Source organism: Equus quagga, chromosome 11 (assembly GCF_021613505.1).
Source record: "Equus quagga isolate Etosha38 chromosome 11, UCLA_HA_Equagga_1.0, whole genome shotgun sequence".
Taxonomy (NCBI): domain Eukaryota; kingdom Metazoa; phylum Chordata; class Mammalia; order Perissodactyla; family Equidae; genus Equus; species Equus quagga.
In genome coordinates, this window is record NC_060277.1 from 23,881,911 (window position 1) to 23,908,394 (window position 26,484).

The 26,484-nt window shown below is 39.6% G+C and overlaps 1 protein-coding gene across 1 annotated transcript in view; it reads left to right on the top strand.

The window, feature by feature from the left end:
* Positions 1–26,484, top strand: part of METTL24 (methyltransferase like 24) — an 89,991-nt gene that overhangs the window by 38,984 nt on the left and 24,523 nt on the right. Inside the window, exon 5 of the mRNA XM_046675149.1 lies at positions 7,299–7,527. Within this exon, the coding sequence (XP_046531105.1) occupies positions 7,299–7,527 (229 nt within the window). The remainder of the gene's footprint in view (positions 1–7,298; positions 7,528–26,484) is intronic.

Genomic DNA, 26,484 nt, shown 5'->3' on the forward strand with positions numbered 1-26,484 from the left:
AAATGATTAATTGAAAACTGGGAACTAAAGAAAATATCTCTTACAGCTAAAAAAAGGATGCTTTGGATTTTGGATGTACATGTTAATTACATTGTTACTCAGGATTGAAGATCTGGACAAACATCCTTTATTCTCAGGTGAATTGCTTGCCTCTGGGGCAGGTAAATAGCCGGCTGACAACATCTCAATTGATGCTAAGGGAAGAAAGAGACCCAGGCCAGAAGTGGTGGTCCCAAAAAGAGGCACAAGACCAGGGAATGTGGGCCCTGGATTCCCAGCGTTTGCAAGCGTTGGGATAGTTGTGACATAGGCAAGGAGGGCAGACGGCAGGGTCCTGGGGCCCCTGCACCCAGACAGTATGTGCTCCAAGCCCCAGGACTTGGAGCTGGGGCAGCAACAAGACCAGCCGCTGCTGTGCCCAGTCATTCCCAGGCAAACTGAGGATGATGGAAAAAGCTGCAACTGGGGGTAACTGTCCTGGAATGAGAGGGAGGAAGGGAGCTGAGGACGTAAGGATCAGAAGACAAAGGCTGAATGCCCTGTCTTCTGATCTGTTTCCTAGCTTCCCTCCTCCCCCGAGAACTAAAGCAGGTGTCACCTCCCCCTTCTCTCTGATGTCTGAAACTTCTTTACTAGGAGTCCAAGCTTTTTATTCTACATTTAATGTGAAAGACATTTTTCTGGGAGAAGTTCAGTTGAAAATTAAAATCAGATCCTTTTCAGTTTTGTAATGGGGTAGAATAGACCAGGTAAGGTGGGGAGGGTACCAAAAGGAAGGCTGTGTTATAGAGAAGGGAAAGAGAAGAGAAAGCAGAGGCTGTGAGAGTCTACCTTACAACTTCAGGTGGGGCCTGCCCTGGAAGTCTTCTCGTGTGTAGAGTGGAGGGGTGATGGTGGAGAGATGGTGGGGTGATGGTGGGGAGATGGTGGGGTGGTGGTGGGGAGATGGTGGGGAGATGGTGGGGTGATGGTGGGGTGATGGTGGGGAGATGGTGGGGAGATGGTGGGGTGATGGTGGGGAGATGGTGGGGAGATGGTGGGGAGATGGTGGGGTGGTGGTGGGGTGGTGGTGGGGTGGTGGTGGGGAGATGGTGGGGTGATGGTGGGGAGATGGTGGGGAGATGGTGGGGTGATGGTGGGGAGATGGTGGGGAGATGGTGGGGTGATGGTGGGGAGATGTTGGGGTGATGGTGGGGAGATGGTGGGGTGGTGGTGGGGAGATGGTGGGGAGATGGTGGGGTGATGGTGGGGTGATGGTGGGGAGATGGTGGGGTGGTGGTGGGGAGATGGTGTGGAGATTGTGGGGAAACGGTGGCAGCTAAAGTGAACCAGGAAAAATCACCTATTTTATCTTTCACGTCAAAGATTGTATTTCAGGGGTAGAAACGAGAGTGGAAGAGAAAACTTGAGAAGGGATGATATGTAGGTAAATATTTTTCATCTCTTCTTTAGTTATCTGGTAGCTTGCACCATTTGATTTTAAGACATAAATTCTCATCATAGAGAGAAGAAAATTTTGCAGGTGACACATGGTTAAGCACTAAGAGCCAATATCTTCTCCAGAAAATCTGAGACTTCTGGTTGCTATAGTGTTTCAAGATGTATAAATGAGCTCCAGAGCCAAAAATGTTCATCTTATGAGAGTTTAATGAACCGAGCAGAAGCTCATAGTGTACATGGATGGGTGAGGAATCAGAAAATCATGGACCCAAGGACCCTTTTTAGATAATTTTTTCCAATCACTCCCCCATGAAATTTTAATACCATAGAGATGCTGTCTATCTGTTTATATAATGTATGTATTTGTGCTTTCTATGTAAAAAGAGGAAGGTTTTTTTGCCTCCTAGAATCAATTTTCGCCCCCTTAGGATGATATTATCCCTGTTGAGAATGTTATGTTTTAGATGATATATTGACAGTTCATGCAATGTTATTTAATAAAAATTAATAATTATGAAATATTTTATCCACTATTCAGTGTCATTTACAGTTATTTTTAATCACAATAATCATAAATAATAATTTCATCAAATTAATAATTCAATAACTAATCTAATTTTCTATTAGCATAATTGATAATCATTTGGCTCAATTCTCTTTCCTGCTGAGATGAAGAATGAACTGCTGAAACTCCTGGTGAAAACACTAATGTCTTAGTTTTTCCAACCCCCTACCTTCAATGGTGAGGTTGAAAACTTTCCTTGTATCTGCTCTGATTTTATTTTATTTTTTTAGTTTTTTAACAACTAACAAGAAACTCGAGTTTGTTGAGATATAATTTACATACCACACAATTCACCCATTTACAGCGTATAGTTCAATGGTTTTTGGTCACCACAGTCAATTTTAGAACATTTTCATCACCCCAAAAAAGAAGCCCTGTACCCAGTAGCAGTCACTCCCAATTTCCCTTCAACCCTCTTTTCCCCGTCACCCTCTAGGCCTAGGCAACCACTAATCTACTTCTGTCTCAATACATTCACCTACTCTGGCCATTTCATATAAATGGAGGCATATAATATGTGGCTGGCTTTTTTCATGCCTGGCTTTTTTCCTTTAGTGTAATGTTTTCAAGGTTCATCCATGTAGTAACAGGCATCAGTACTTCATTCCTTTTTATTGCCAAGTAATATTCCATTGGAATGGATAGACCACATTTTATTTATCCACTCATCAGTTGATGGACATTTGGGTTGTTTCCACTTTTTGTCTATTAATAATGTTCCTATGGGCGTTGATGTACAAATTTTTGTGTGGACATAGTTTTCCATTTCTCTTGGATATATATCATTTTACACTCTCACCAGCAATGTGTGAGGGTTCCAATTTCTCCACATTGTCATCAACACTTACTATTGGCCTTTTTGTTTATAGCCATCCTAGTGAACGTGAAGTGGTATCTCATTATAGTTTTGAAATGCTTCTCTCTATTGGCTAATGATCTTGAGTATTTTTTCCTGTGTTTATACCCTGAGTTTTTGATTCCTGGAGAACATAAAAGACTCTCACCTTAATACTCTCAGGAATATTTTTAAAAGAATAACCAAGGACCTGAAACAGTGCCACATCCATCCCTTCCACCCCTCGCTGGCACTAAAGGGCATGCAATTGTCAGCACTCTGGCTAATCCAAAGGATACCTCTATATAACTTGGAAAGACCCCTTCCATCAAGAACCATTACTGCCATCTGCTAGAAAAATCATCGTTATGGTGACTATAATGTGAGCAGTGCCCTCTAGAGTTGTTTAGTGCACAACCCACACAACCACACTTAGGGATCCTGGTTGTTGCTCTTTGAGACCGCAGAGGAGGAGGGCCAAGATGGTTATTCTGTTATTCTATTACCTTTCAAAGTTTAGCCCTGTGATTCTCCCTCTTTCTGTTTCTTCAACAACTCTTTCAGATTTGGTGGCCCTTCTATGCTGAAGAGTTTCTCGCAATCTCAAGCCTCTGCGTTAACATATGCAGAATAATGTTCATAAGCATGAGTTATGTAATTTTCTCTCTCTCCCATATGGAGGCATTGGTTATAGCTTTCATGAAGGCTTACACCTTTGAGTATACATATTAACTGCTTAACTATTTCAGAAAGGGGCTGTCACTGGAACTGCTAGTTGCCCCCCAGTATCCATTCTCTCCTTCCTTGGGCATCAGAACTCTTGAGTTTAGCAGGGCACGTGGTCGCCTTGCTGACGACTGCGCATCCTAGCCTTCCTTGCAGCTGCAAGCAGCCATATGACCAGCTTTGAGCAATGAGATATGAGTACAAGTGATGTGTACAGCTTCCAGGCAGGCCCTTGAGAGGAAAGGATGTGACTTTCGCTTCCACTGTTACTTTTCCTGATGGCTGGAATGCAGACGCAACGGCAGGGAATGAAACAACTATCTTAGATCATGGGATAGAAGCCTTATGATCTATATTTCTTGCTTCATGGAATAAACATTAAATAGAACGTTTGCATAAAGTAAAATTTCCTACAGTGAATTCTCTTTCCAGTTAAATAAGAGCAGAACATGGTTTTCTTATAGACTAAATACATTTTTGTTATAAGTAATAGTTTAAATTTGGTTAGTTATTTCACGATAGTTATCTGTTCAAAATCTTTCTTCAGTACTCCTGTGAGGCTCTTCACATAAAGGATCATGTTTACTTTATCTATTTGTCTCTGGTGTCTAGTATAGTGTCTTGCCCAAAGTGCTCTGTAGGTATCTGTTTATATACATGACTAAGTCAGTGAAATGTAGCCCATCCATGCCATGTTGATGTATATTCTGGGGATTCCAGACCCTACATAATAGTTTTCTTTCATTTAGGGGAGCATTTTGTAGATTTGTCTGTCATCATTCATTTATCTACTTGACACAAGGGATTCAGAAATAAGCAAGATTGACAAGGCCCTATTCTTCATGGAGCTTTACTGACCAGTAATTGACAATTTCCTGGATGCTCGAGGTCACAAATATTCCTTCCAGGGTCCTGTGTCCTGTGCTCCTTTGCAGTGAGCTAGAGTGGGAAGGGCACATGCTTTGAAAATACCTGGATTGGATTTGACTCCGGTTTTAACCTTTTGGGCCATGTTTTGCACCATCTCTGTACATGACAATTGCTCTTCCTCTTGCCTTTGACATCTACCACGAACTTGATTAGTTTAAATTAAGCTTACTTTGAATAAACGAAAGTAAGAATTACAGACACTGGTTAAATGAATGCAGTTTATTACTTTCCAATATAATACATATCATGTATTAAGATTAAGTGGATTTTATTTGTAAAAGTAACATGTTAACCAAAAACTTTACAAATTTCAATAGTTTCATGTTATTTAGTATATCATACAAAATAGTTCTTCACTATTTAACAATTAACTTACATATTTATGTATATACTTATGATATTTCTAATAGAGAACACTTGAACATGTGTAGAATTTCTGGAAGGATACACAAAAAACTGCTAACTGTGATTATCTCTGGAAATTAGCGGCTAAAACTTCTAGTGGAAGAAAACTTTTACTTTTCATTTTATATGCGTCTTACAATTTGAACTGTTTCTATGTGTGCTTGTTATTTTTTAATTATAAGAAACTAGTTTAAGTTGAAAACATATCAGCATATAATAAAGAGCAGTAGTAAAAAAATTAGTTACAGAACTCTGTGGTTAATTTAATTCTTAAATTTTTTGAGGTCTTGATTAAAATACTTATGTTTTAAAGAGTTATTTTGAAAACAGTATTCTGAAAATTCATAGAGAAAGAAATTATTCACACTTCTTTACTCTAGAAAGTTTATATACAAATTATATTTAGTGAGTACTTTTTTGGCATGGTGTTCTCTTAGTAAAGCTACAAGACTGCCATTTTCCATTGGATGACCCATGATAACATTGGTTTGCTCATCTGAGTTTCAATAAATTCAGTTAAGTGAAAAATCCCTTGAGGCAGGTGAATTCTACAACATTGTGATCTATATAGAAACAAATCTGTCTACTGAAAAATGCTTTGTAGTTTCTACTGCATCTCTTGAGTTTATATTTAATGCCAGGTTTATCAGTTGGCTATTGCTGTGTAACAAATCACTCTAAAACTCAGTAGCTTAAAACCATTAATACTGCTTACATGTCTACTGATCTGCTGGGCTTCAGTCGATCCAGGCTGGGCTCAGCTAGGAGACTTTACTCCAGGCTCGGATGGCTAAGGGCAGCTCTGTTTTTCACAGAAGCTGGTGGATTGGCTGGGGCACCTCTGCTCCTCATGTCTCTTGTTTTCCTGAGACCAGCAAGCTATCCAGGGTAGGTGTTTATCATGAGGATGGTACAAGAGAGTGAACAGAAGCACTTAAAGCCTAGGATCAGGACTGGCATACTGTCCCTTCCTTCTAAAGAGCAAGTCACACAGCCAAGCCAAAATATCCAGGGACAGGAACAGACACTCCACCCACGATGAGCATGGAAGTAGTGTGCATGAAAGGGTGAAGAATTAGGGCCAGCGAGTCAATCTGCCGCACCAGATTAGATCATGGAAAATTGGGGGGAAAACTAGAATAGAGATTAGACTGGTCTGTGGTTATGTGGGTTCAACAGGAGGCAGAAAATAGGAAACAGGATCTCTGGGTAGAAGGAAGGGAGGGTTTGTGAGAGGAGTGCTGAATCTTTTTAGCCAAAAGATTTGACAGAATTACGCATGAAGGACAGCAGAGGGTTGACACGCCGGGCGTCCAGTGAGGAAAGAGCAATGTCGTGGGAGTGCAGGGCAAGAACAAGGCAAATAAGCCTATTAAGAATGTCTAGGTGGAGGGTATCGATGCTGAAGACTTATTTTAGTTAACTAAAACCAGATACATAATTGTCATCCAATGAGCTTGTATATTTCCACATCATGAAATAGCCTGGAATAGTACAGTCTAAGAGAGTGAAGCATTTCTGCACTGAGTTCAAGTTTGGCCAATGTATTATAGATACTCTGTGACATTTTGCTATCTTAAATCTCATCTAATTATAGTATTTTGGGCAGACAAGCTATAATCACCATTCTGAAAAATCATCCTCTTGGTTAATTTCGTGTTTTTCATTCAAATTGATGCTTTAATCAAAGTGATGAATCTTACACCACTAAATAAGCAATATTTCTAAGTAACTTAAAAATGTGTAAATATATGAAGCTTCCATATGATGGGCTACCTACTGGGTCCTTAAGTACCATCAATTCATAATTTCTTCCTCCTGTTGATGTGAATTTAGGTGAGGTCCCACTTCTGCTTCTCCAGCGCTAGATCCAGTAGGGCCACACACATTTGCCTTTTTTATTTAACTGTACTATTTTAAGATACATCCCATTTCTAAGGAGACAGCTATTGTCTTTAAGTCAAACTGCATGCACAGCATCGTGGTCATTAGAATGGAGACAAATTACCTCCTTAGTGGAATATACCTCTTCCTAAGGGAACTGATCCTGGCGCTTATATTTCTGACATATTCTGAGAAGACCTCTTAAGACTACTGGATGATCTTTGTTTCATTGCTACTTTTTAAAAAATTAATTTGATATGCTTCTACATGTTCGAACATGTGATCTCTGGTCTCCGTTTAGCAGATAGTTTCTCTACTTTTTTTATCCAGCAGCTTTTAGCTATAATACTTTTGGTGAAAGGTTTATTGAATGTGTACAGTTAGCCATGTATTAAACAGGAGAAGGCTTGATATGAGTAAGAAAATTGGCCTTGGAATTGTCATTTTGTCAGTCTACCACTTTTTGCTTCCTTCTATTTTATCGTTGTTGGTTTCTATCCTCTCGCGTTACAGGCTGGGAAGTGATGACACTCATTTTGAGGTTCGCATGGCCGATGATGGATGTGAAGTACATCGCTTTGATCCCAGCGTTAAGTCAGCTCATGTTCTGGAGAGCCAGCGCCTCTGGTTCCACCGCTTGTCTGTCGACTGGCGGGACCCCCATCCAGCTGTTGCAGCCCAAAAACTGCATAGCAATGCCAGAAAACTGGGAACCATTTTGAATGAATTTGGGCATCACAAGGTGAGATTTTTCACTTGATTTCACATGATTACATAAAGTGAACAAACTCATAAACAGTTTTTTTTAATGCAAACTAAGAGGTGGATAGTTGAAGATCCAATTTTAACCTAACTGATCGCCCATCATTATTTATAGAGTCAGCTCTGTGGATGTAAAGTTTGGCAAGGATAGAGATATTTAAATTGATTTGGAGATTTTAGTTGCTGTTGAGTAGTGCTAAGGTTTTGGCCAAGACTGAGCAAGGAGAGTAAGAAACCTACTTCTGGCATAGATTCAAGAGTACCATTTCCGTCTGGCAATTGATTTAAAATGCCCAGACAGAGCAAACTACTTATGTCAGCCTCAGATACAAAAAGTAATTGGAGCTGGGTTTATGTTTGATAAGAGATTGCTCGTCTATCATATTTCTCCCTGTTGTAACAACTATTTTGAGTCTCCAGGCTCTTAAAGGTCAGAAAATATGTGTAGCTTTGATTAAAACGTACTTTGTAAAATTGAATGGACATTATGTGTCGCAACTGATATAATGATGTCAAATCTCTGCAAATATTCTCTTGTGAACGGATAGCATAAAGGAAACTCAAGCTTTGAACTGTGTTCCTTGAAAGCGATTTTTAGCGTAGACCTGAGCTAATTGCATCCCATAGGCAGATACTAGAGAAAGTCTCCTGAGTGTGGTTGGCTTGCATTTGATTGCCAAGTCTTCTTGGGCTTGGCCTATCTTGGCTTAACACTCCCAGCCAGAGATGGCATGTAATTTAGAACGTGCCAGGATGGATGTTTCTGAGAAACAGTGTATGTGGAACTCAATTTTAAACTTGAGTTGGTGGCTTGATCTTTAATAAAAGAGCTTTTCTTCTGCATTCTTCTTCTTCCTCCTCTTCCTTTCCCTCCTCTTCCTCCCTCTCCCCCTCTTCCTCCTCCTCTTCTTTTTTTAAAACTCCTCTTAAGGGCCGGCCTGGTGGCGCAGTGGTTAAGTGTGCACATTCTGCTTCAGCAGCCCAGGGTTCGCTGGTTCAGATCCCAGGTGCAGACATGGCACTGCTTGGCAAGCCATACTGTGGTAGGCGTCCCACGTGTAAGGTAGGGGAAGATGGGCATGGATGTTGGCTCGTTGCCAGTCTTCCTCGGCAAAAAGGGGAGGATTGGCAGCAGATGTTAGCTCAGGGCTAATCTTCCTCAAAAAAACCCCCCCAAAACTCCTTTTAATTGGACAGCAGGAGTTTCTTCGAGAACAACTTCAAAGAATTTGCTGCTCTTTTAACATGTGGTTAACTCTTGATTTATATTTTGCTTTGCCATTGAGAATAACTCGCATTTAATAGGAGCCTTAATGAAACACATATAGGATTTTGGGAGTAAAATCTCTGAACAGAACCCGAAGAAGTGGGAGCATTTTTCAGAACTTTGTTTTGCCACTTGTTAGCTTCCTAGATCTGTTTTTTTACAGCTGAAAATTACAGGCTTGATTCTCTAATATGTTGACTCTAGATCATTCAAAGAGGTAACTACAGAATCTTTGTGTTCACTTAGGAGTCTTGCTGCTACTTCTTAATGCTCTTTACACCCTGGCCCTATCCAGCTCCACTCTTCAAAGACAAGACTGAGTAGAGAAAAGAGATGGAACTCAAAGCCATTTTGCTTTTTTAAAATAATATTTTAGCAAAAGATTTGGTAAATGTGAGGATAAAATAAGAGTTTGGAACATGATCTGTGGACATAACTTATCTAAGCCACATGTCATATGGAAAACGTGTTTTTGGATAACCAGGTACGGACCTGAACCGTGCTTGTTTCACTGCAGGGGGAGCTGCAGTGGGCAAAACTCACTGCTGAGGATGGCTTGAAGCCCCTTACAACACTTCTCCTGAGACTGCAGAAACATTTATAGGGATACCTAGAAAGGAGAAATGTTTTAAAAGATTTCTTATACTACCAGGGCTACTTATTTTTATTGAAAACATTAATAATGATACTTTAAAAAGATGGTAATTTTATGTTATATGTATTTTACCACAATAAAAAAACATTGGAAAAACCCCATTAATAACGAAAATGATCTGGTTCAGAATAGCCAGGTATGTATTTGCTGCTTTAAAAAAAATCCCCTGTGGAGGGGCTGGCCTAGTGGCGCAGTGGTTAAGTTCACACACATTCCGCTTTGGCGGCCCAGGGTTCCTGGTTCAGATCCCGGGTGCAGACCTATGCACCGCTTGTCACGCCATGCTGTGGCAGGTGTCCCACATGTAAAGTAGAAGAAGATGGGCATAGATGTTAACTGAGGGCCAGTCTTCCTCAGCAAAACAAAAAGAGGAGGAGTGGCAGCAGATGTTAGTTCAGGACTAATCTTCCTCAAAAAAAAAATAAATAAAAATAAACATTAAAAAAAAAAAAGTCCCTGTTGAAAAATTTAAAAGATACTGATATGCCTTTCATAGACGTTTTCTTGGTGAATACTTTAAAACAAAAACTAAACCCTCTGGTGCGTGATTGCTTCCATTACAAACATGCTTCTAGGAGCTATGGGGTGCCAGATAAAAGGAAACCTCATTTCCGGCCTGTAGCAAGCAAGGTCTGTTTTCACTTTCCTGCATGTGTACAGACATGGGTAAATAGGATGTGGCTCTGGCAGGGAAAGCAAATAGAAAGAAATATACACCAAAAATGTCAGTGCCTTTGCCTGGCCTTCTTCACTCATTTTTTCTGAAAGTGCCTGTAGAAACCAGAGGGGTTTTAGTTGTTTCATTTTCCCTTCATGACTTTAAAATATCTCGTATAGTTTTGTGATGTTTTCCACGTTAAGCTGTGATTTTTCTTCTTCTCTTTATCCATGCCTGGATTCCAGCCACTCAGGCAAAAATGTAAGCAAAAGTGAAAGGCAGTCTTCTGAGAGGGCGACAGAAAGATGCATATGGCTTTCGTACTGCTTTTAAAACTCTTTGGTAATTTTAACTTCAAACTGTAAATCACAAAGCCTTTCTAAAGCGTCCAATGAGAGCGGCTGCGTCAGCAAAAAAGCCTGTGAACCAGAAGCCCGGGCTGTCAAGAATGAAATCACCTGGATCCACCATTATTTGAAATGATTAACTGTCCTCTCTTTGCTGAAGTGCTTGTTGCTATAACGGCCCATAAGAATTTTTCCAGAAAGTGACTAGAAATATCGAATCTGAAATTTCTGCTCATATGAATCAATCATAATGTATGCTTTTTTTCTGAAGTCTTTGTTACACAGAGGATCCTACATGATCCAGGCTGGTTGATGGGAAATTATTATTTTTAGTCAACCATGCTGATGATAATATGAAGAACAGGACTGCGTTAGGGTTTACCTGTATAAGATCACTAATCTGGGTTTGGGGCGTGGGTCTTCTTGTCAGTTTCTGGTGTGGGGCAAGTCATTTCACCTCTCTGGCGCTCAGTTTGATGGTCAGTAAAATGGGGACAATGATTCTACCTAAATGGATTGCTTTTGAGCATTAGATGCGAGAACACTGTGTGAGAGGCTCCAGCATAGCCTGGCAGGAGTTAGTCATTCGATTGCAAATTCAAAAATTTTTTATTAATAATTTCAGTTAGCTTTTACTAAATTTTACAGAAAACATTTTCTTCTTTTTCTTTCTTTGTTTTCAGGGAAAATAGCTCAGAGATTTCTCTGGAAATTGCTAAATGCACCTAGTTCCAGTCAAGAGTTTTTCATGAAAGCTTTGTGTGAAACTGAAGGGCAATTGGCTCTTGTTCGCTGCCTGGGGGCACTCGACAGCTTTGCCCGCGATTGTATAGAAAGTAAATACTGTGCTGTACACAAATTAAATAAGCTGCCGGGAATTAATACAGAGACCGCGGGGCGGGGGCTGCTGGTCAGACGCCCCGGGGTGGAGCTGGACTTCCTGCCATCCTTACCCAGATGCTGCCCTCGTGGCTGAGAGTCCGAGTGGTCCCTCGGAGGACCGGCAGTTGCTGCTTCTCTGGGCGGGGCGCTCGCCGCTGTTCACAAAACATCAGTTCTGTTGGGTGGTTGCTGCTCTGTTTGACAGAATGTAGGCTTTGAAATTCGAGTACAGAGAGAGTCCTTTTCCTTTTTGCTTATCAAATTGGCAAATATAAACGAGATATTGATAGTGCCTTACATTGGAATGATTGTTGGGAATGATACGCATGCTTCGCTGCTGGAAATGGAAAATGATAGACTCCCTCAGGGAGAGAATTCGTCCGTGTGATGTCAATTTTTATTTCTGGAATTCTTTTTTGCCTTAAATGCTGTTTTGTGTGATATTAGTTCTGCCATACCAGCTTTTAAAAAAATAAGTATTTCTATGAAATGCCATTCTAGATTTCTTTAATTTCCTTTTTTTTGGATATAGTTTTAGTTTATGTGTAGCCTGTAAGAGCAACATATTCAGTACATGCTTGGATTGTGTTTTTAAATCCAGTCTGATAATATGTCTTTAAAGGGATGTATTTAATTCATTTATGTTTATATTTATTGCGATTACTGGCATATTTGGACTAATTTCTACTCTTTTAAATTGGGCTTTTTTGGTATTCTGTACTTTTTCTCTTCTTGCCAAAGCTTGTATTATTACTCTTCATGGTTACTCTTAAATTTTAGATGTATATAATTAACTACAAAATTTTAAAACAATATGTGAAATTATTCAGTATTTCTATATTCGTCCTAAACACTACCAGGATCATAGCTAGTTAACTACCCATCAGACATGGGCCCCTGGCATTGTTATCATCTGGAGCTTTAGTTTTACCTTTTTTTTTTTTACATTTTCTTTTGAGAAAAATTTTAAATGCAGAAGTTGCAAGTTGCAAGGATAATACAATGAACTCTCATCTCTTGTCAATATTTTTCCATATTTGCCCTCTTTCTCTCTGATTTATACAAATATATATATTTATATTGAACTACTGTCTCTGCAAATTTTAAAAAATTCTCGATGGAAAGGAATGGATGGATACTTCCATAATACATCTATCTATATATGGGGGTATAATCCGTTTATAGGCATACCTTGTTTTATTGCACTTGGCTTTATTGTGATTCACACATATTGCATTTTTTTAATAAATTGAAAGTTTGTGGCAACCCTGCATTGAGCAAGTCTGTCAGCACCGTTTTTCCAACAGCATTTGCTCACTTCATGTCTCTATGTCGTTTTGGTAATTCTTACAATATTTCAAACTTTTTCATCATTACTATATTTGTTATGGCGATCTGTAATCAGTGATCTTCAATGTTACTGTTGTCATTGTTTTGGGCACTATGAACCACACGCATATGAGGTGGCCAACTCAATTGATAAATGTTGTGTGTGTTCTGACTGTTCTACCCACTGGCTGTTCCCTCATCTCTCTCCCTCTCCTCCTGCCTCCCTATTCCCTGAGATACAACAATATTGAAATGAGGCCAGTTAATAACCCTGCAGTGGCTCCTAAGTGCTCAAGTGAAAGGAACAGTCACACGTCTCTCACTTTTAATCAAAAGCTAGAAATGATTAAGCTTAGTGATTTTTAGTGTAGATGAAACAGACTTATGTTGGAAGATGATGCCACCTAGGATTTTCATAGCTACAGAGGAGAAGTCAACTCCTGGTGTCAAATCTCCAAAGGTTAGGCTGACTCTCTGGTTATGGGCTGATGCAGCTGGTGGCTGTAGGATGAAGCCAATGCTCATTTAGCGTTCCGAAAACCCTAGGACTCTTAAGAGTTATGCTAAATCTACTCTACCTGTGCTCTATAAATGGAACGACAAAGCCTGGATGACAGCACATCTATTTACAGCATGGTTTGCTGAATATTTTAAGTCCAGTGTTGAGAACTACTGCTCAGAAAAAAAGATTCCTTTCGAAATATTACTGCACTTTGACAGTGTACCTGGTCACCCAAGAGCTCTGATTGAGACGCACAATAACATCCATGTTGTTTTCATGCCTGCTACCATAATTTTCATTCTGCAGCACATGGATCAAGGAGTAATTTTGACTTTCAAGACTTAATATTTAAGAAATACATTTTGTAAGGCTGTTGCTGCCGTAGATTATGATTCCTCTGATGGATCTGGGCAAAGTAAATTGAAAATCTTCTGGAAAGGATTCACCATTCTAGAAGCCATTAAAAACATTTGTGATTCATGGGAAGAGGTCAAAATATCAACATTAACAAGAGTTTGGAAGAAGTTGATTCCAATCCTCATGGATGACTTTGAGGGGTTCAGTATTTCAGGAAGTAGCTGCAGATGTGGTGGAAATAACAAGAGAACTAGAATTAGAAGTGGAGCCTGAAGATGTGACTGAATTGCTGCAATATCATGATAAAACTTTATTAAGTTTATACCATTTATAGATACTTTTAAAAAATTATGATTTTCACTTCCAAGATTTTTAATTGGTATTTTCCCTGTCTGTCTGTTCTTTTTTAGGGCTGCATGTTTTTATTTCAAAATGTATTGCCACTGCATGTGTGTTTGTGAAAATAGATATTATTCTTATTGATTGCTCTGAGCATCCTAAACATACTTATTTTAAACTTTTGTCAGACTGTTCAACAAAAATAATTTAATCTCGGAACGAAGTAATTTCCAATTATTGCTTTGGCTGGCTGTTTCTCATCATTTGATTTATGTGTGCATTTCAGAATTTTGCTTGCTTACTCATTTTCAGTGGGAGGTTTTTGGTTTGATTTTGCTTTTTTCTTTCCTTTTTGGTTCACTCTTCTCTGCCTAGTGATTTAATAGTAGCCTGCAGGGCCTAGTCTTATATAAGCATTTGGGGGCTCCTGTTCCTCCCAGTGATATTGGAAATATTCAGTTACTGAACCATCTGGGGTCTGGCTCATTTATGACTTGTGAAGGAGGGTCTTTCTCCTCCCATCTCCCAGGCCAGTGGCTGGTTTTAAGCAATAGCCCCAGCCAGCGGTTGTCAGCAGTTTATTTCGGGCTCCTTTCTGGACCCAGAGAACTCCATCCAGCCCTTGGCTTTAATCAATGAATGTAGCTTGGCTGCTCTCTCATGGGAGCACTTTTAATTCCTGTTCCCTGTAGGAGATGCACCCCCAGGACCACTGCCATCTGCTTTAGAATGGGAGCCCAGCACGTCCTGGCTTTAGTACTGCTCGATGCTCTGTGTTCCGGTCCATGGAGATGTTCATCTTGTTTTTGAGCCCTGCTTTCTCCTTTTTGTTCCTCTCTCTCTCTCTTTTTTTCATCATTCTTTCTCTTTGCTTTGTGTTTGGCATGAGGGGGATGCATCTTGCCTTCATACTTTTCTTTAAATCAACTTTAAATTGATTTACTTTTCTTACTTAGAATTATCTGGAGAGATAATATCCATGGACTCATGAGTCAACTGTCCTAGTTATAGTTTCTAATAGTATTAAAAATATATAAGAAATGAGGAATTTTAAAATGCGTATTTATATTGCTCCAAATCATATTCTATACCAGTATTTCTCATATCTAATGTGTATGTGAACCACTTGCAGAATTTAATTAAAATGTAGATATTGATTTAGGAGGTTTTGGGTAGGGCCTGAGATTTCTGCATTTCTAGCAGGCTCTCAGGTGATGCTACTGCTGCTGGTTGGGGAACCACACACTGAGCAGCAAGGTCTGTGCCACAGTCTGAGAAACACAGGAGCAGAGGATATTAGTAGTAATTGGCAATGCTGGGACTTGAACCTGGGTGGTGTCTCCCAGAGGCCCAGCACTAGGCCAGTTTGTGCTCTGTTGATGTCGTCCACCCTTAGCCTGAGTCCCTACCAAGGGTGGTGTGAGGCCCAGATGCTGTGCTGTGCTCCGGGTCATTTTTCCGTTCCTGTGCCAGCCTATTGCACCAGATTTCTGTCCTAGACTTGCTGTTTTCCTGGGACAAATTTTTTCTCAGTAAGGAAGCTCATTTATAAAAATGTTCCCTGGTGGTCTGCCACATACCCAGACATGCCTGAGTCCTAGCTGAGTAAAGGCTTGACCCTCCTGCTAGACCCCTGCTTCTCAGCTGTGTGTTCCTAACTTAGCTGCGTGTGGCTCAAGGCCAGAGACCTTTTATTGAATGGAATCCCATCCAGACTACCTAGTGCAGTGCTGAGGAAATATGTGACACTTGTCGACCTGACTTTCTCCCCAGTACCTGCCCAGGGTATCAAAGTTTGAATACTTTATCTTTTCATACAACCTGCTGCAGAATTAATAAGCATCTGCTTGAGCATCCAGAGGCCTTAGTCACTGCTATTTCAGAAGAACATTTGGGTGGAAAGCTCCATGGAAACAAGAAATGCTGCAGTAAAGTTAGAAGTCCAGGTGATTCTTTCAGGGCCCAGTGCAATCTTCTATTTACACTTATTTATATTCCTTTTTCAAAGAGGGGTATGTATCTTTCTGCATATTTGAAGGCAACTTCATCTTGCAGAATTGCTGTTTAATCATGACGGTGCTGTGTTTCTGTGAAATCAGCTAGTGGCAATTTGGGAGTAATGAGTCATTCACGGTCCTGAATTGCAATTTAAAATGCAGAGACATCTTTCGGTCCCCATCCATCTGTAGTGGACCCTAAGGACGAGCCGTCTTCAGAACGTGAGTCGAGAACTTGCGCACTCCACATTTAGGAAGTGAGTTTTGGCTTTTTCCCTATTCGCTCATCTATAATGCTATGAAGCAAAATGTTTTGGCTCTTAATGATTTTCAAACCATTCGGCATTTAACTAGCAGGGAGCCACAGCAGATTATAAAGCCCATTTGAAGGAAGAACGAGGCGCATCTGGGTTTAGCTCTAGTTTTTGTTTTCTTTGATGTGTTCCCCCCTCGGTTTTCCTTTGACAGAAGCCATGACTGGCAAGGTTGTGTGTGAAAGGGGCTCTGGAATCCAGAGACCCACTGCCACCTGTGCAGCTGAGTGGTCATCAGATTTCAGTGTTAGAACTCGGAACACTGGAAAACAAACCAAAAATAACAACAACATGCCACAGGCAAAGAATCCAGTCACCTAGGGAGCTTGATTAAGATGTCAAACCCAGGACCAAGATCCTGATTCCACTGGCCTGGCATGGAGCCCAGGAACCTACATTTTTAACCCACCCCACCCCCTCTAACCCGAGTGATGTGAAGATCAGCCTTTGAGGAGCTTCAGTGTGTAGAGAGGACTTTAGTGGCCCAGACTTCCATTTGCAAATCCCCCATGCCTTGCTATGCATAAAACCCTTTAAACAAGAAAGGCTTCTGCAGCCTCGCTCCTTGTCTCCTCACCAAGTCACTGTGTCCTCTGTGCCTCAGTTTTCCCTCTTGCAAGGTATGTGATACAAACCCCTGCCGCTGGAGAAGGTCGTGCAGGCAAATAAACTCATGTTAGTGAGAGAAATGAATGAGGAGTTTTCGTGAGACCAGAATGGTGATTTTATATAAAACAAAGCCTTTTGACCGACTGTTGCTTCTTCGAGATTTTCAAAGGCGCCCAGTATTATTACAAAAGAGGAAGATTTCACATACGGAGGAAATAGCCTCCAGGGAGCTGGCGTTTGTTTTTCTTCGTTGGTGTGTACCAGGAGTGGGCGTATTTGTCTGAGAATCTTGCCATTTTGACAAAGTTTTGAGAATGAGAGCCAAGTGAATCCTGAGGGCGCAGAGGGGCTGTTTGCTCCAGGTGTGCGTAAAAGTTTGTCGTTGTAGGACTTCCTTTCCTAAAGGAGACGATGGGTCGATGGAGGAATGTTATGTTTAGTGATGCGCAGCTCAGATTTGCTGGGTCACGCAGCTCTGCAAGTTCCTTTTTATGTGTTTAAAAAATGCTTAATGCCTTTTGACAGTAAGAGCCCCCAGAACTCATTATCGTATTAGTGAATCTTCTGAGAGAGTGTGTTCCTGAGCAAATCCTGTGAGGTCACACCCTGGCCAGCCGGCCAGTTACTGCCTTGGTCATGCCAGTTCTCTGAGGTGCCCACGCATAACAAACGGCCCATGAAATGGCTGCAGGTGCTTGAGAAAAGGTGGTCATGGTTTCCTTTGGTGGTAAAACGGGATTTATTTTCCAGCCAGTGAAAATATCAGGAAAGGAAGGTTTCATTTGCCGCTTTAGTTAAAAACATAAGGACTTTTCAAAAAACACAAATTTCCTCGCATGGAGTGGCATTCAGCGGTTTTGCAATTAAAATGATAATGAAACATTTCTTATAAGAACTTCTCTTTAAAATCAGTGCGATGGGTTCACAGCACACCATTAAAAGGAATTATGTAAAGCAGCCTCTCTGTTCCAAGTTTTATTTTAAGATTTAATTTATTCCAGATTCTGCAGGAAAAAACCGTCCATGTGACAAGCCTGCTAACAGATGTCAATTTAGTTTTATAGCACATGCCTGCACTTCAGAGTTAGAAAATGGAGATTATTCTTTTTGCCTGCTGTTTATTACATGACACAGCTTCATAACATGATGCCCCAGAGGACAGCTGATTAATAACCTCTGGGCAAGCCAACTTATCACCTGCTTTCGTCTGCTGCCGTGTTGAGTGTAAGCTTTATTTAACATCACCCTTCTGGATTAAGAGAGGTGCTGGAAAGAGCAAAGGTGACAGAAAATGGATTTTTCTCTGTTTTAATAATATTTAGGTCAGAAGACAGATTATACTGTAGTGAAGAGAAATAAGAGAAAAAATAAGAATTATTCAACTAGATACAACTAAATCTACATTAAAAATTTTTGTGGTGTTAGGGGGTAAAAAAAAGTAGTTCTATATGATAAATATTGTGTCAAAATCAACCATAACAAGAACTCTGCACTTCTTCATATTCACAGGGCCCGTTTCTCTGTGTTCACATGGCATGGTAATTATGGGTTTATATGTTTCTCTTCTGTTCACATTGCCATCCGTCTGTCCGGTCGTCCATCCATCTACCCATCCGTTCCTCCATCTATCTACCTATCCAATAAATATTTATTAAGCATCTTCTATGTGCAAGCACTTGTGCATAAATAGTACAGAGACAGGGATAAACAAGTCTATTTTTAATTAAAAAAATTTTTAATTGTGTCGAAATACGTATAACATAAAATTTACCGTCTTAACCATTTTTAAGTGTGTAGTTCAGTAATGCTAAGTATATTGTGCATCCAATCTCTAGAATGTTTTTGTCTTGCAAAACTAAAACTCTATACCCACTAAACACTAATTGTCCCCTCCCCCCAGCCTTTGGCAACTACCATTCTGCTTTCTGTTTCAATAAATTTGACTGCTCTATGTATCTCATATAAGTGGAATCATACAGCGTTTGTCTTTTTGTGACTGGCTTATTTGACTTAGCATAATGTCCTCCAGCTTCATCCATGTTGTAGCACGTGACAGGATTTCCTTCCTTTTTATGCCTGAATAATATTCCCTTCTATGTATTTACCACATTTTGTTTATCCATTCATCTGTCAGTGGACAACTGGGTTGCTTCCACCTCTTGTCTATTATGAGTAATGCTGCTATGAGTATGGGTTTGCAAATATCTTTTTAAGACTCTGCTTTCAGTTCTTTTGGCTGTATACCCAGAAATGGGATTGCTGAATCCTACGGTAATTCTATTTTTAATTTTTTTGAGAAACTGCCATGCAGTTTTTCATAGTGGCTGCACCATTTTACATTCCCATAAACAACTCTTTTAAGATTTAACATGTAGCTAAAAAGACAGAAATGTGAGCCTGCAACGAGTGCTACAGAGAAGTACGATGTGCTATGGAAGGGTTGAATAGAGAAATCCAATCTAATATGCCATTTATTTTTGCATTCCTGATGGCTAGTCCATAGTGGGGACTCCATAAGTGTTTGGTGGGTGGGTGAATGAGCCGTCTGGACCCTTGGGGATTAGGCCCTTTTCCTTTGTCTCCAGCCAGCTGTTCGGCTGCCCTCCGTTCTACAGGGTGGCACTGGAGGGCTGCGAGAGCACTTGTTAATAGATTACTAGCTTTTCTTTGGTTGCCTCTATTGATCTCTGGTGAGATTATGGAAAACGTCTTTCCAGCAATATTCTTCTTATTGTGTATATCATCTAATATTCAGAGATGTTGAGATATTTCCACCAGATATGTCCCTGCCTTTTCTTTGGGGGAGAAGAAAGAGCTGCCTGAGGATGTAAGATGAAAGTGTAGTGACGTTAGGGAGTGGTGGGGTATTCAGGGAGAAAATGTTCTTTCTATTCTTGGAACACTGCCTCTATTCCCTGAAGAATTTTGTTCTATAAAGATAGCAAAAGGGCCTCTTGCTCATTTTTTCGTTTGGCTTAAATCAGTAACATTTTGCTCAATTCCATGCTATTTATAGATATTTTAAATTGAAATTTCATTCTTGAGATTTTTAAAGGGAATTTCAGATATTTAAAAGATATAGGCATTATATTTGGAGACACAAACTTCTTGTTCCTGGTTTTATAAAAAGAATCTGTTTATTTGATCCCCAGACCAATGAAAGACACAGCTGTTATTCTGTCCAATTTTTTATTTTGCTAGCAATTGAGGCAAAGAAAGAGGCTGACCACAAAAATATTTGGCACAGTTCGTTCCTTAGAAATTTTTATTGGTTTTGCTCTTTGCCACAACATTATTATTCTGATCAGTTAGAGAGATCTATATCTGTCTGAAAGGTGTCCTGAGGGTTTCTCACAGTTGTTCTGATCATGGTATTGGCACAGGAAACCAATATTGATGATATTTTCAGAATGCTGTTTTTGGGGCAAGTGGCAATTATTGGGCCATGTTGCCCCGTGGAAGGGTCGCTGGCTTTCAGGCAAAAAGGTCTTAAATAGTAGCTTTACCTCCTGTTACTTGAGTGAATAGCACGGGTGAATTAAGCCCTCTGAGCCATGTTTTATTTTTCTGTAAAATGGGGATGATAATACCTTTTGTGCAAGACTGTTGGGATTAAAGACAAAAAGGTCTAGACAGAAGCTGGCACAGTGCCTGGCCAGTTGCTTCCCAGACGGGAGCTGTTTAGTTAAGTAGTTATTAGGTTGGATTGATTGGAATTGTTTTAGCCAATGTTCAAGTACGTGGAACGGAGTGTTATGGTATGGACCATTTGGTATATTTTATTGCTTTTCTGCTTTCTTAGTGGAAGTAGGGAATTTCCATTAGGTCAACCATTTACTCCAGAAAGTGTTAAAATTTTGGATTTTGGAGGTGTTTAGAACAGCAGCAGTATGAATGTGATGTCCAGACCCCTCTTCAATGTCCTTGGGATCAATCGTTCTGCAGTGACAGTCATAAATATAATTGTGTGCATTTCAAATAGCCCACCTGCTTCATGGCATTGGTAGAAATCTTGTAATTCAGTCATCTTGCCCATGTCCACCTCTTGGGCATAAGTACTTAAAGACCCACAAGCTTATTGAGTATATTGTTGGGAACTCAGTTGAGTGGTGAGTATTGATGTCTTTGAAGATATTTTATATAGCAATAATTCTTTAATACTTTTCACTACATTTGCTTTATGCCATATTTCCCCTAGGTTGAATGCTCTCTCTGACACCCTCTGTTAGATAATTTTGACTCCTTTTTGGAGACATGTCAAGTATATACCAAGTGTTGGCAGAACGAAGTGCTCAGAAGTATTCTGGATAACTAAATTTTCGGACTAAATGAAAGAGGTGCTATTGTCCACCTCTGTCTTTATTGTTCGTCTCCCGCACTACTTACCTTGTTAAGTACAAACACCGCATCTGATGTGCAAGGTTCCAATTCAGTTTCACAACCTCTTTATTTTCCACCATTTTCACCTATTCTTTAAGTTCTATTCCAAATGCTGTCTCATCCACAAACCCTTTCTTAAAACCATTTATTTTAATGTTTTAAATTACATAAGTGACATATGTTCACTGCAGAAAATTTAGATACTTGAGAACATGTAAAGTAAAAGGATGGAAATTAAAATCATCTGTAATTCTACCACCAAGATAACTACTATTAATATATATAGGGTTTCCTTTCAGACTTTCCCCTATATGGTAAATATATTTTAATGAAATTAAAATGGGATCATACTGTATATGCTGTTTTATAATCTGCCCTCTTGTTGTTGGCTTTATTTTTCTAGAGCAGTTTTAGATTCACAGCAAAATTGAGAGGACGGTAATAGAGATTTCCCAGATGACACCTGCCTTGCCCCCAATATGCAGAGCCTCCTCCATTATCAACATGCTTCATCAGAGTGGTGTGTTGGTTACAACCGATGAACCTGCACTGACACATCATAATCACCAAAGCCCATAGTTTACGTTATGCTTCACTCTTGGTGGTGTACATTCTACGGGTTTGGACGAATATATAATGATGTGTATCCATCACTATGGTATCATTCAGAGTATTTTCACTGCCCTAAAATTCCTCTGTCTTTGCCTGTTCATCTACCTCCCTCTCCCTTCCCCAAACTGCTGTTAACTACTGATCTTTTTACTGTCTCCATAGGTTTGCTTTTCCAGAATGTCATATGGTTGGAATCACACCATGTGTATCCTTTTCAGACTGGCTTCCTTCATGTAGTTGTACGCATTTAAGCTTCCTCCATGTCTTTTCATGGGTCAACAGCTCATTTTTTTTGAGCATTGGATAATATTCCACTGTTTACATGTACCATAGTTTATTTACCTTCTACAGGGCATCTTAGTCCCTTGCCAGTTTTGGCTGTTGTGAATACAGCTACTATAAACATCCACGTGCAAGTCTTTGTGTGGACATAAATTTCAACTCCTTTGGACTGTATGACGAGAGTATGTTTAGTTTTGTAAGAAACTGCCAAACTGTCCTCAAAAGTGGCTGTACCATACCCTTGCTGCATTCTTACCAGCAAGGAATGAGAGCTCCTGTTGCTTCACATTCTCGCCAGCATTTGGTGTGGTCAGTGTTCCAGATTTTGGTCATTCTAGTAGGTGTGTAATGGTATCTCATTGTTGTTTCAATTTGCATTTCCCCAATGACGTATGACTTGGAGCATCTTTTCATATGCTTACTTACCATATATCTTCTTTGGTGAGGTGTCTGTTCAGGTCTTTGGCTCATTTTTAATCTGGTTGTTTGTTTTCTTATTGTTGAATTTTAGGAATTACCTATATATTTTGGATAACAGTCCTTTATCAGATGTATCTTTTGCAAATATTTTTTCCTAGGCTGTGGCTTATCTCTTTATTCTCTTGACATTGTCTTTCACAAAGCAGAAGTTTTTAATTTTAATAAAGTCTGGCTTATCAATTATTTCTTTCATGGATCATGCCTCTGGTGTTGTATCTGAAAAGTCGTTGTTCATCTAGATTTTGTCCTGTTATCTGTAGATATTTTATAGTTTTGTGTTTTACAATTAGGTCTGTTATCCATTTTGAGTTACTTTTTGTAAAGGATGTGAGGTCTGCGTCTAGATTCTTTTTTTTTGTGGTGAGGAAGATTGGCCGTGAGCTAACATCTGTTGCCAATCCTCCTCTTTTTGCTTGAACAAGATTATCCCTGAGCTGACATTGGTGCCAGTCAGTCTTCCTTTATTTTGTATATGGGTTGTCGCCACAACATGGCTTGATGAGCAGTGTGTAGGTCCACGCCCGGGATCTGAACTCTTGAACCTAGGCTGCTGAAGCAGAGCATGCCGAACTTAACCACTTAGCCATGGGGCCAGACCCTGTGTTCTAATTCTTATTTCTTTTCTTCTGCTTACTTTGGATTTAATTTATTATTTTTCTAGTTTCCTAAGGTGGAAACTTGGATGATTAATATTATATCTTTTTTCTTTTCTAATATATGCATTCAATGCTATAAATTTCACTTTAAGCATTGCTTTCACTGCATTCCCACAAAATTTTGATAAGTTGTGTTTTCATTTTCACTTAGTTCAAGATATTTAAAAATTTGTCTTGGGTTTTCTTTTTTGATCTATGCGTTATTTAGAAGTGTGAGGTTCGGGGCCTGCCTGGTGGTGCAGCGGTTAAGTGTGCACGTTCTGCTTCAGCGGTGTGGACATGGCACTGCTTGGCAAGCCATGCTGTGGTAGGCGTCCCACATATAAAGTAGAGGAAGATGGGCATGGATGTTAGCTCAGGGCTAATCTTCCTCAAAAAATAAATAAATAAATGCCTGATATTTTTTAAAAAAAGGAAGTGTGAGGTTTAATCTTCAGGTATTTGGAGATTTTTAAGCTATTTTTTTTTTTAAAGATTTTATTTTTTCCTTTTTCTCCCCAAAGCCCCCTGGTACATAGTTGTGTATTCTTCGCTGTGGGTTCTTCTGGTTGTGCCATGTGGGACGCTGCCTCAGCATGGTCTGATGAGCAGTGCCATGTCCGCGCCCAGGATTCGAACTAACGAAACACTGGGCCGCCTGCAGCGGAGCGCGCGAACTTAACCACTCGGCCACGGGGCCAGCCCTTTTTTTTTTTTTTAAAGATTTTATTTTTTGATTTTTAAGCTATTTTTATGTTACTGATTTCTAGTTCAATTCCACTGTGATCTGAGAGCAGACATGGTATGATTTCTATTCTTTTAAATTTGTTAAAGTGGGTTTTTTGGCCCAGAATGTGGTCTATCTTAGTTAATGTTTCATGTGAGCTTAAGAAGAATGTGTAATTTGCTGTTGTTGGATGAAGTAGTCTATAGATATCAATTACATCCAGTTGATTGATGATATATTGTTCAGCTCAACTATGTCCTTACTGATTTTCTGCCTGCTGGATCTGTCCATTTGGAGTCATCTATTTCTCTTTGCAATTCTATCAGTTTTACTTTACATAGTTTGACACTCTGTTATTAGGCACATGCACATTAAAGATTGTTACATCTTCTTGGAGAATTGACCCCTTTTTCATTATGTAATGTCCTTCTTTATCTCTGATAACTCTCCTTGCTTTGAAGTCTGCTCTGTCTGAAATTAATATAGCTACTCCCATTTTCTTTTGATTACTGTTAGCATGGTATATTTTTATCTATCCTTTTTTAGTTTTTACTTTTAATCTGTATGTGTCTTTATATTTAAAGTGGGTTTCTTGTAGACAGCATAAAGTTTGGTCTTGTGTTTTGATGCACTCTGACAATCTCTATCTTTTAGTTGATGCATTTAGTCCACTGATATTCAAAGTGATTATTGATATACTTGGATTAATATCTACCATATTCATTATATTTTCTACTTGCTATCTTTGTTCTTTGTTCCTGCTTTTGTCTTCCATTCTTTTTCTGCCTTTTGTGGCTTTAATTGAACATTTTATATGATTCTACTTTCTCTCCTTTCTTAGCATATTGATTATACTTCTTTTTTTTTACTTTTTTAGTGGTTGCCCTAGAGTTTGCAACATATATTATAGCTAAGCCAAGCCCACTTTCAAATAGTACTATACCACTTCCTGGGTAGTGTGTGTACCTTATAATAACAAAATAATCCTACTTCCTCCCTCCTATTCTTTGTATCATTGCTGTCATTCATTCTACTTATATATAAGCATATATTATGTTTATATCTATATATATCAGTATATGTGTATATATACACATATATGTATATATACAAATATATCTGTTGACTGTTATATAGTATATATTATATACACAAAAGCACATGTAATCAAATACATTGTTGGTATTATTATCTTGAACTGATCTGTTAGATCAATTAAGAATGAGAAAAATAAGTTTTTATTTTACCTTCACTTACTCTTCTTTGATGCTCTTCCTTACTTGATGTAGAGCCAAGTTTCTGATCTATATCATTTTTCTTCTCTCTAAAGAACTTCTTTTAACATTTCTTGCAAAGTAAGTCTACTGGCAACAAATTCCCTCAATTTTTGGTTGGTTGAGGAAGTTTTATTTCGCCTTCACTTTTGAAGGATAATTTTGCAGAGTACAGAATTCTAGGTCAGTGGTTATTTTCTCTCAATGCTTTAAATATTTCACTCCCTGCTCTTCTTGCTAGCATGGTTTCTGAAGAGAAGTTAGATGTAACTCTTATCTTTCTTCCTCTGTAGGTAAGGTGTTTTTTTTCCTCTGGCTTCTTTCAGAACTTTTTTTTTATATCTTTAATTTTCTGTAGTTTGAAAATGATATGCCTAGGTGTAGTGGGGTTTTTTTTGTATTTGTCTCTTCTTGCATGCTGTCTATTTAATCCATTAGAGCCCTTAGCATGTTAATCATAGTTGTGAAACCGGCAAACAGTTAGCCATTGATGATTAAGTAGCTAGGAACTAAAGGTTTTGTTCCTTTTTGCAATTACTGATTATAGCTTTTAGCTGTTTAACCCACCCACTGTTAACTGTGCTGCTGAGGCAATATGCTGTCTGACTCCCACTAGGCTCCTATAGATAACATCTTCCTGAAGCCTGGGTCACCATGGTAATGGGTGGGTGAGCTGTTTTTCAGGAATTAGAACTCCTTGTCCACTTCAGGCTCGTTGAGACCAACAACCCATCAACTGGGCCTGCGCAGATGTCCGATAGGCGACATTTTAACGTCAAGAGGCTAAAAACTCCACCCTCAGATCACGTTAATGCTGCCTTTATGTGAGCACGCGTCCTGTGAAGAGGCGTGGAGTCTGACTAGACTTGCGCAGATCATCAGTTACCTCACCTCTCCTCACCTCCAATCACCTCTGTCCACATTTCAGACCACCTTGTCTCCTTACCCCGTAAACATCCCTGAGTCCCTATTTTCGAGGATGTGGATTTGAGACTCATTCTATCGCTTCCTCACATGGCTGCCTTGTGATTAAACCCTCTCTCTGCTGCAATCTCCTCATCTCGGTGTTTGGCTTTCCGGGCAGTGGGCAAAAATGAACCTGGTGCCGTAACAGTTGTTTTAAATTCCCAGTCTGATAATTTCAACATCCTTGCCGTGTCTGGTTCTGATGCTTGGTCTGTCTCTTCAGATTGTGTTTTCTGCCTTTTGGTCTGCCTTGTAATTTTTCTCCGTGGCAGGACAGGATGTACTGGGTGAAAGAAACTGTTGCAAATAGGCCTTTAGTAATGTG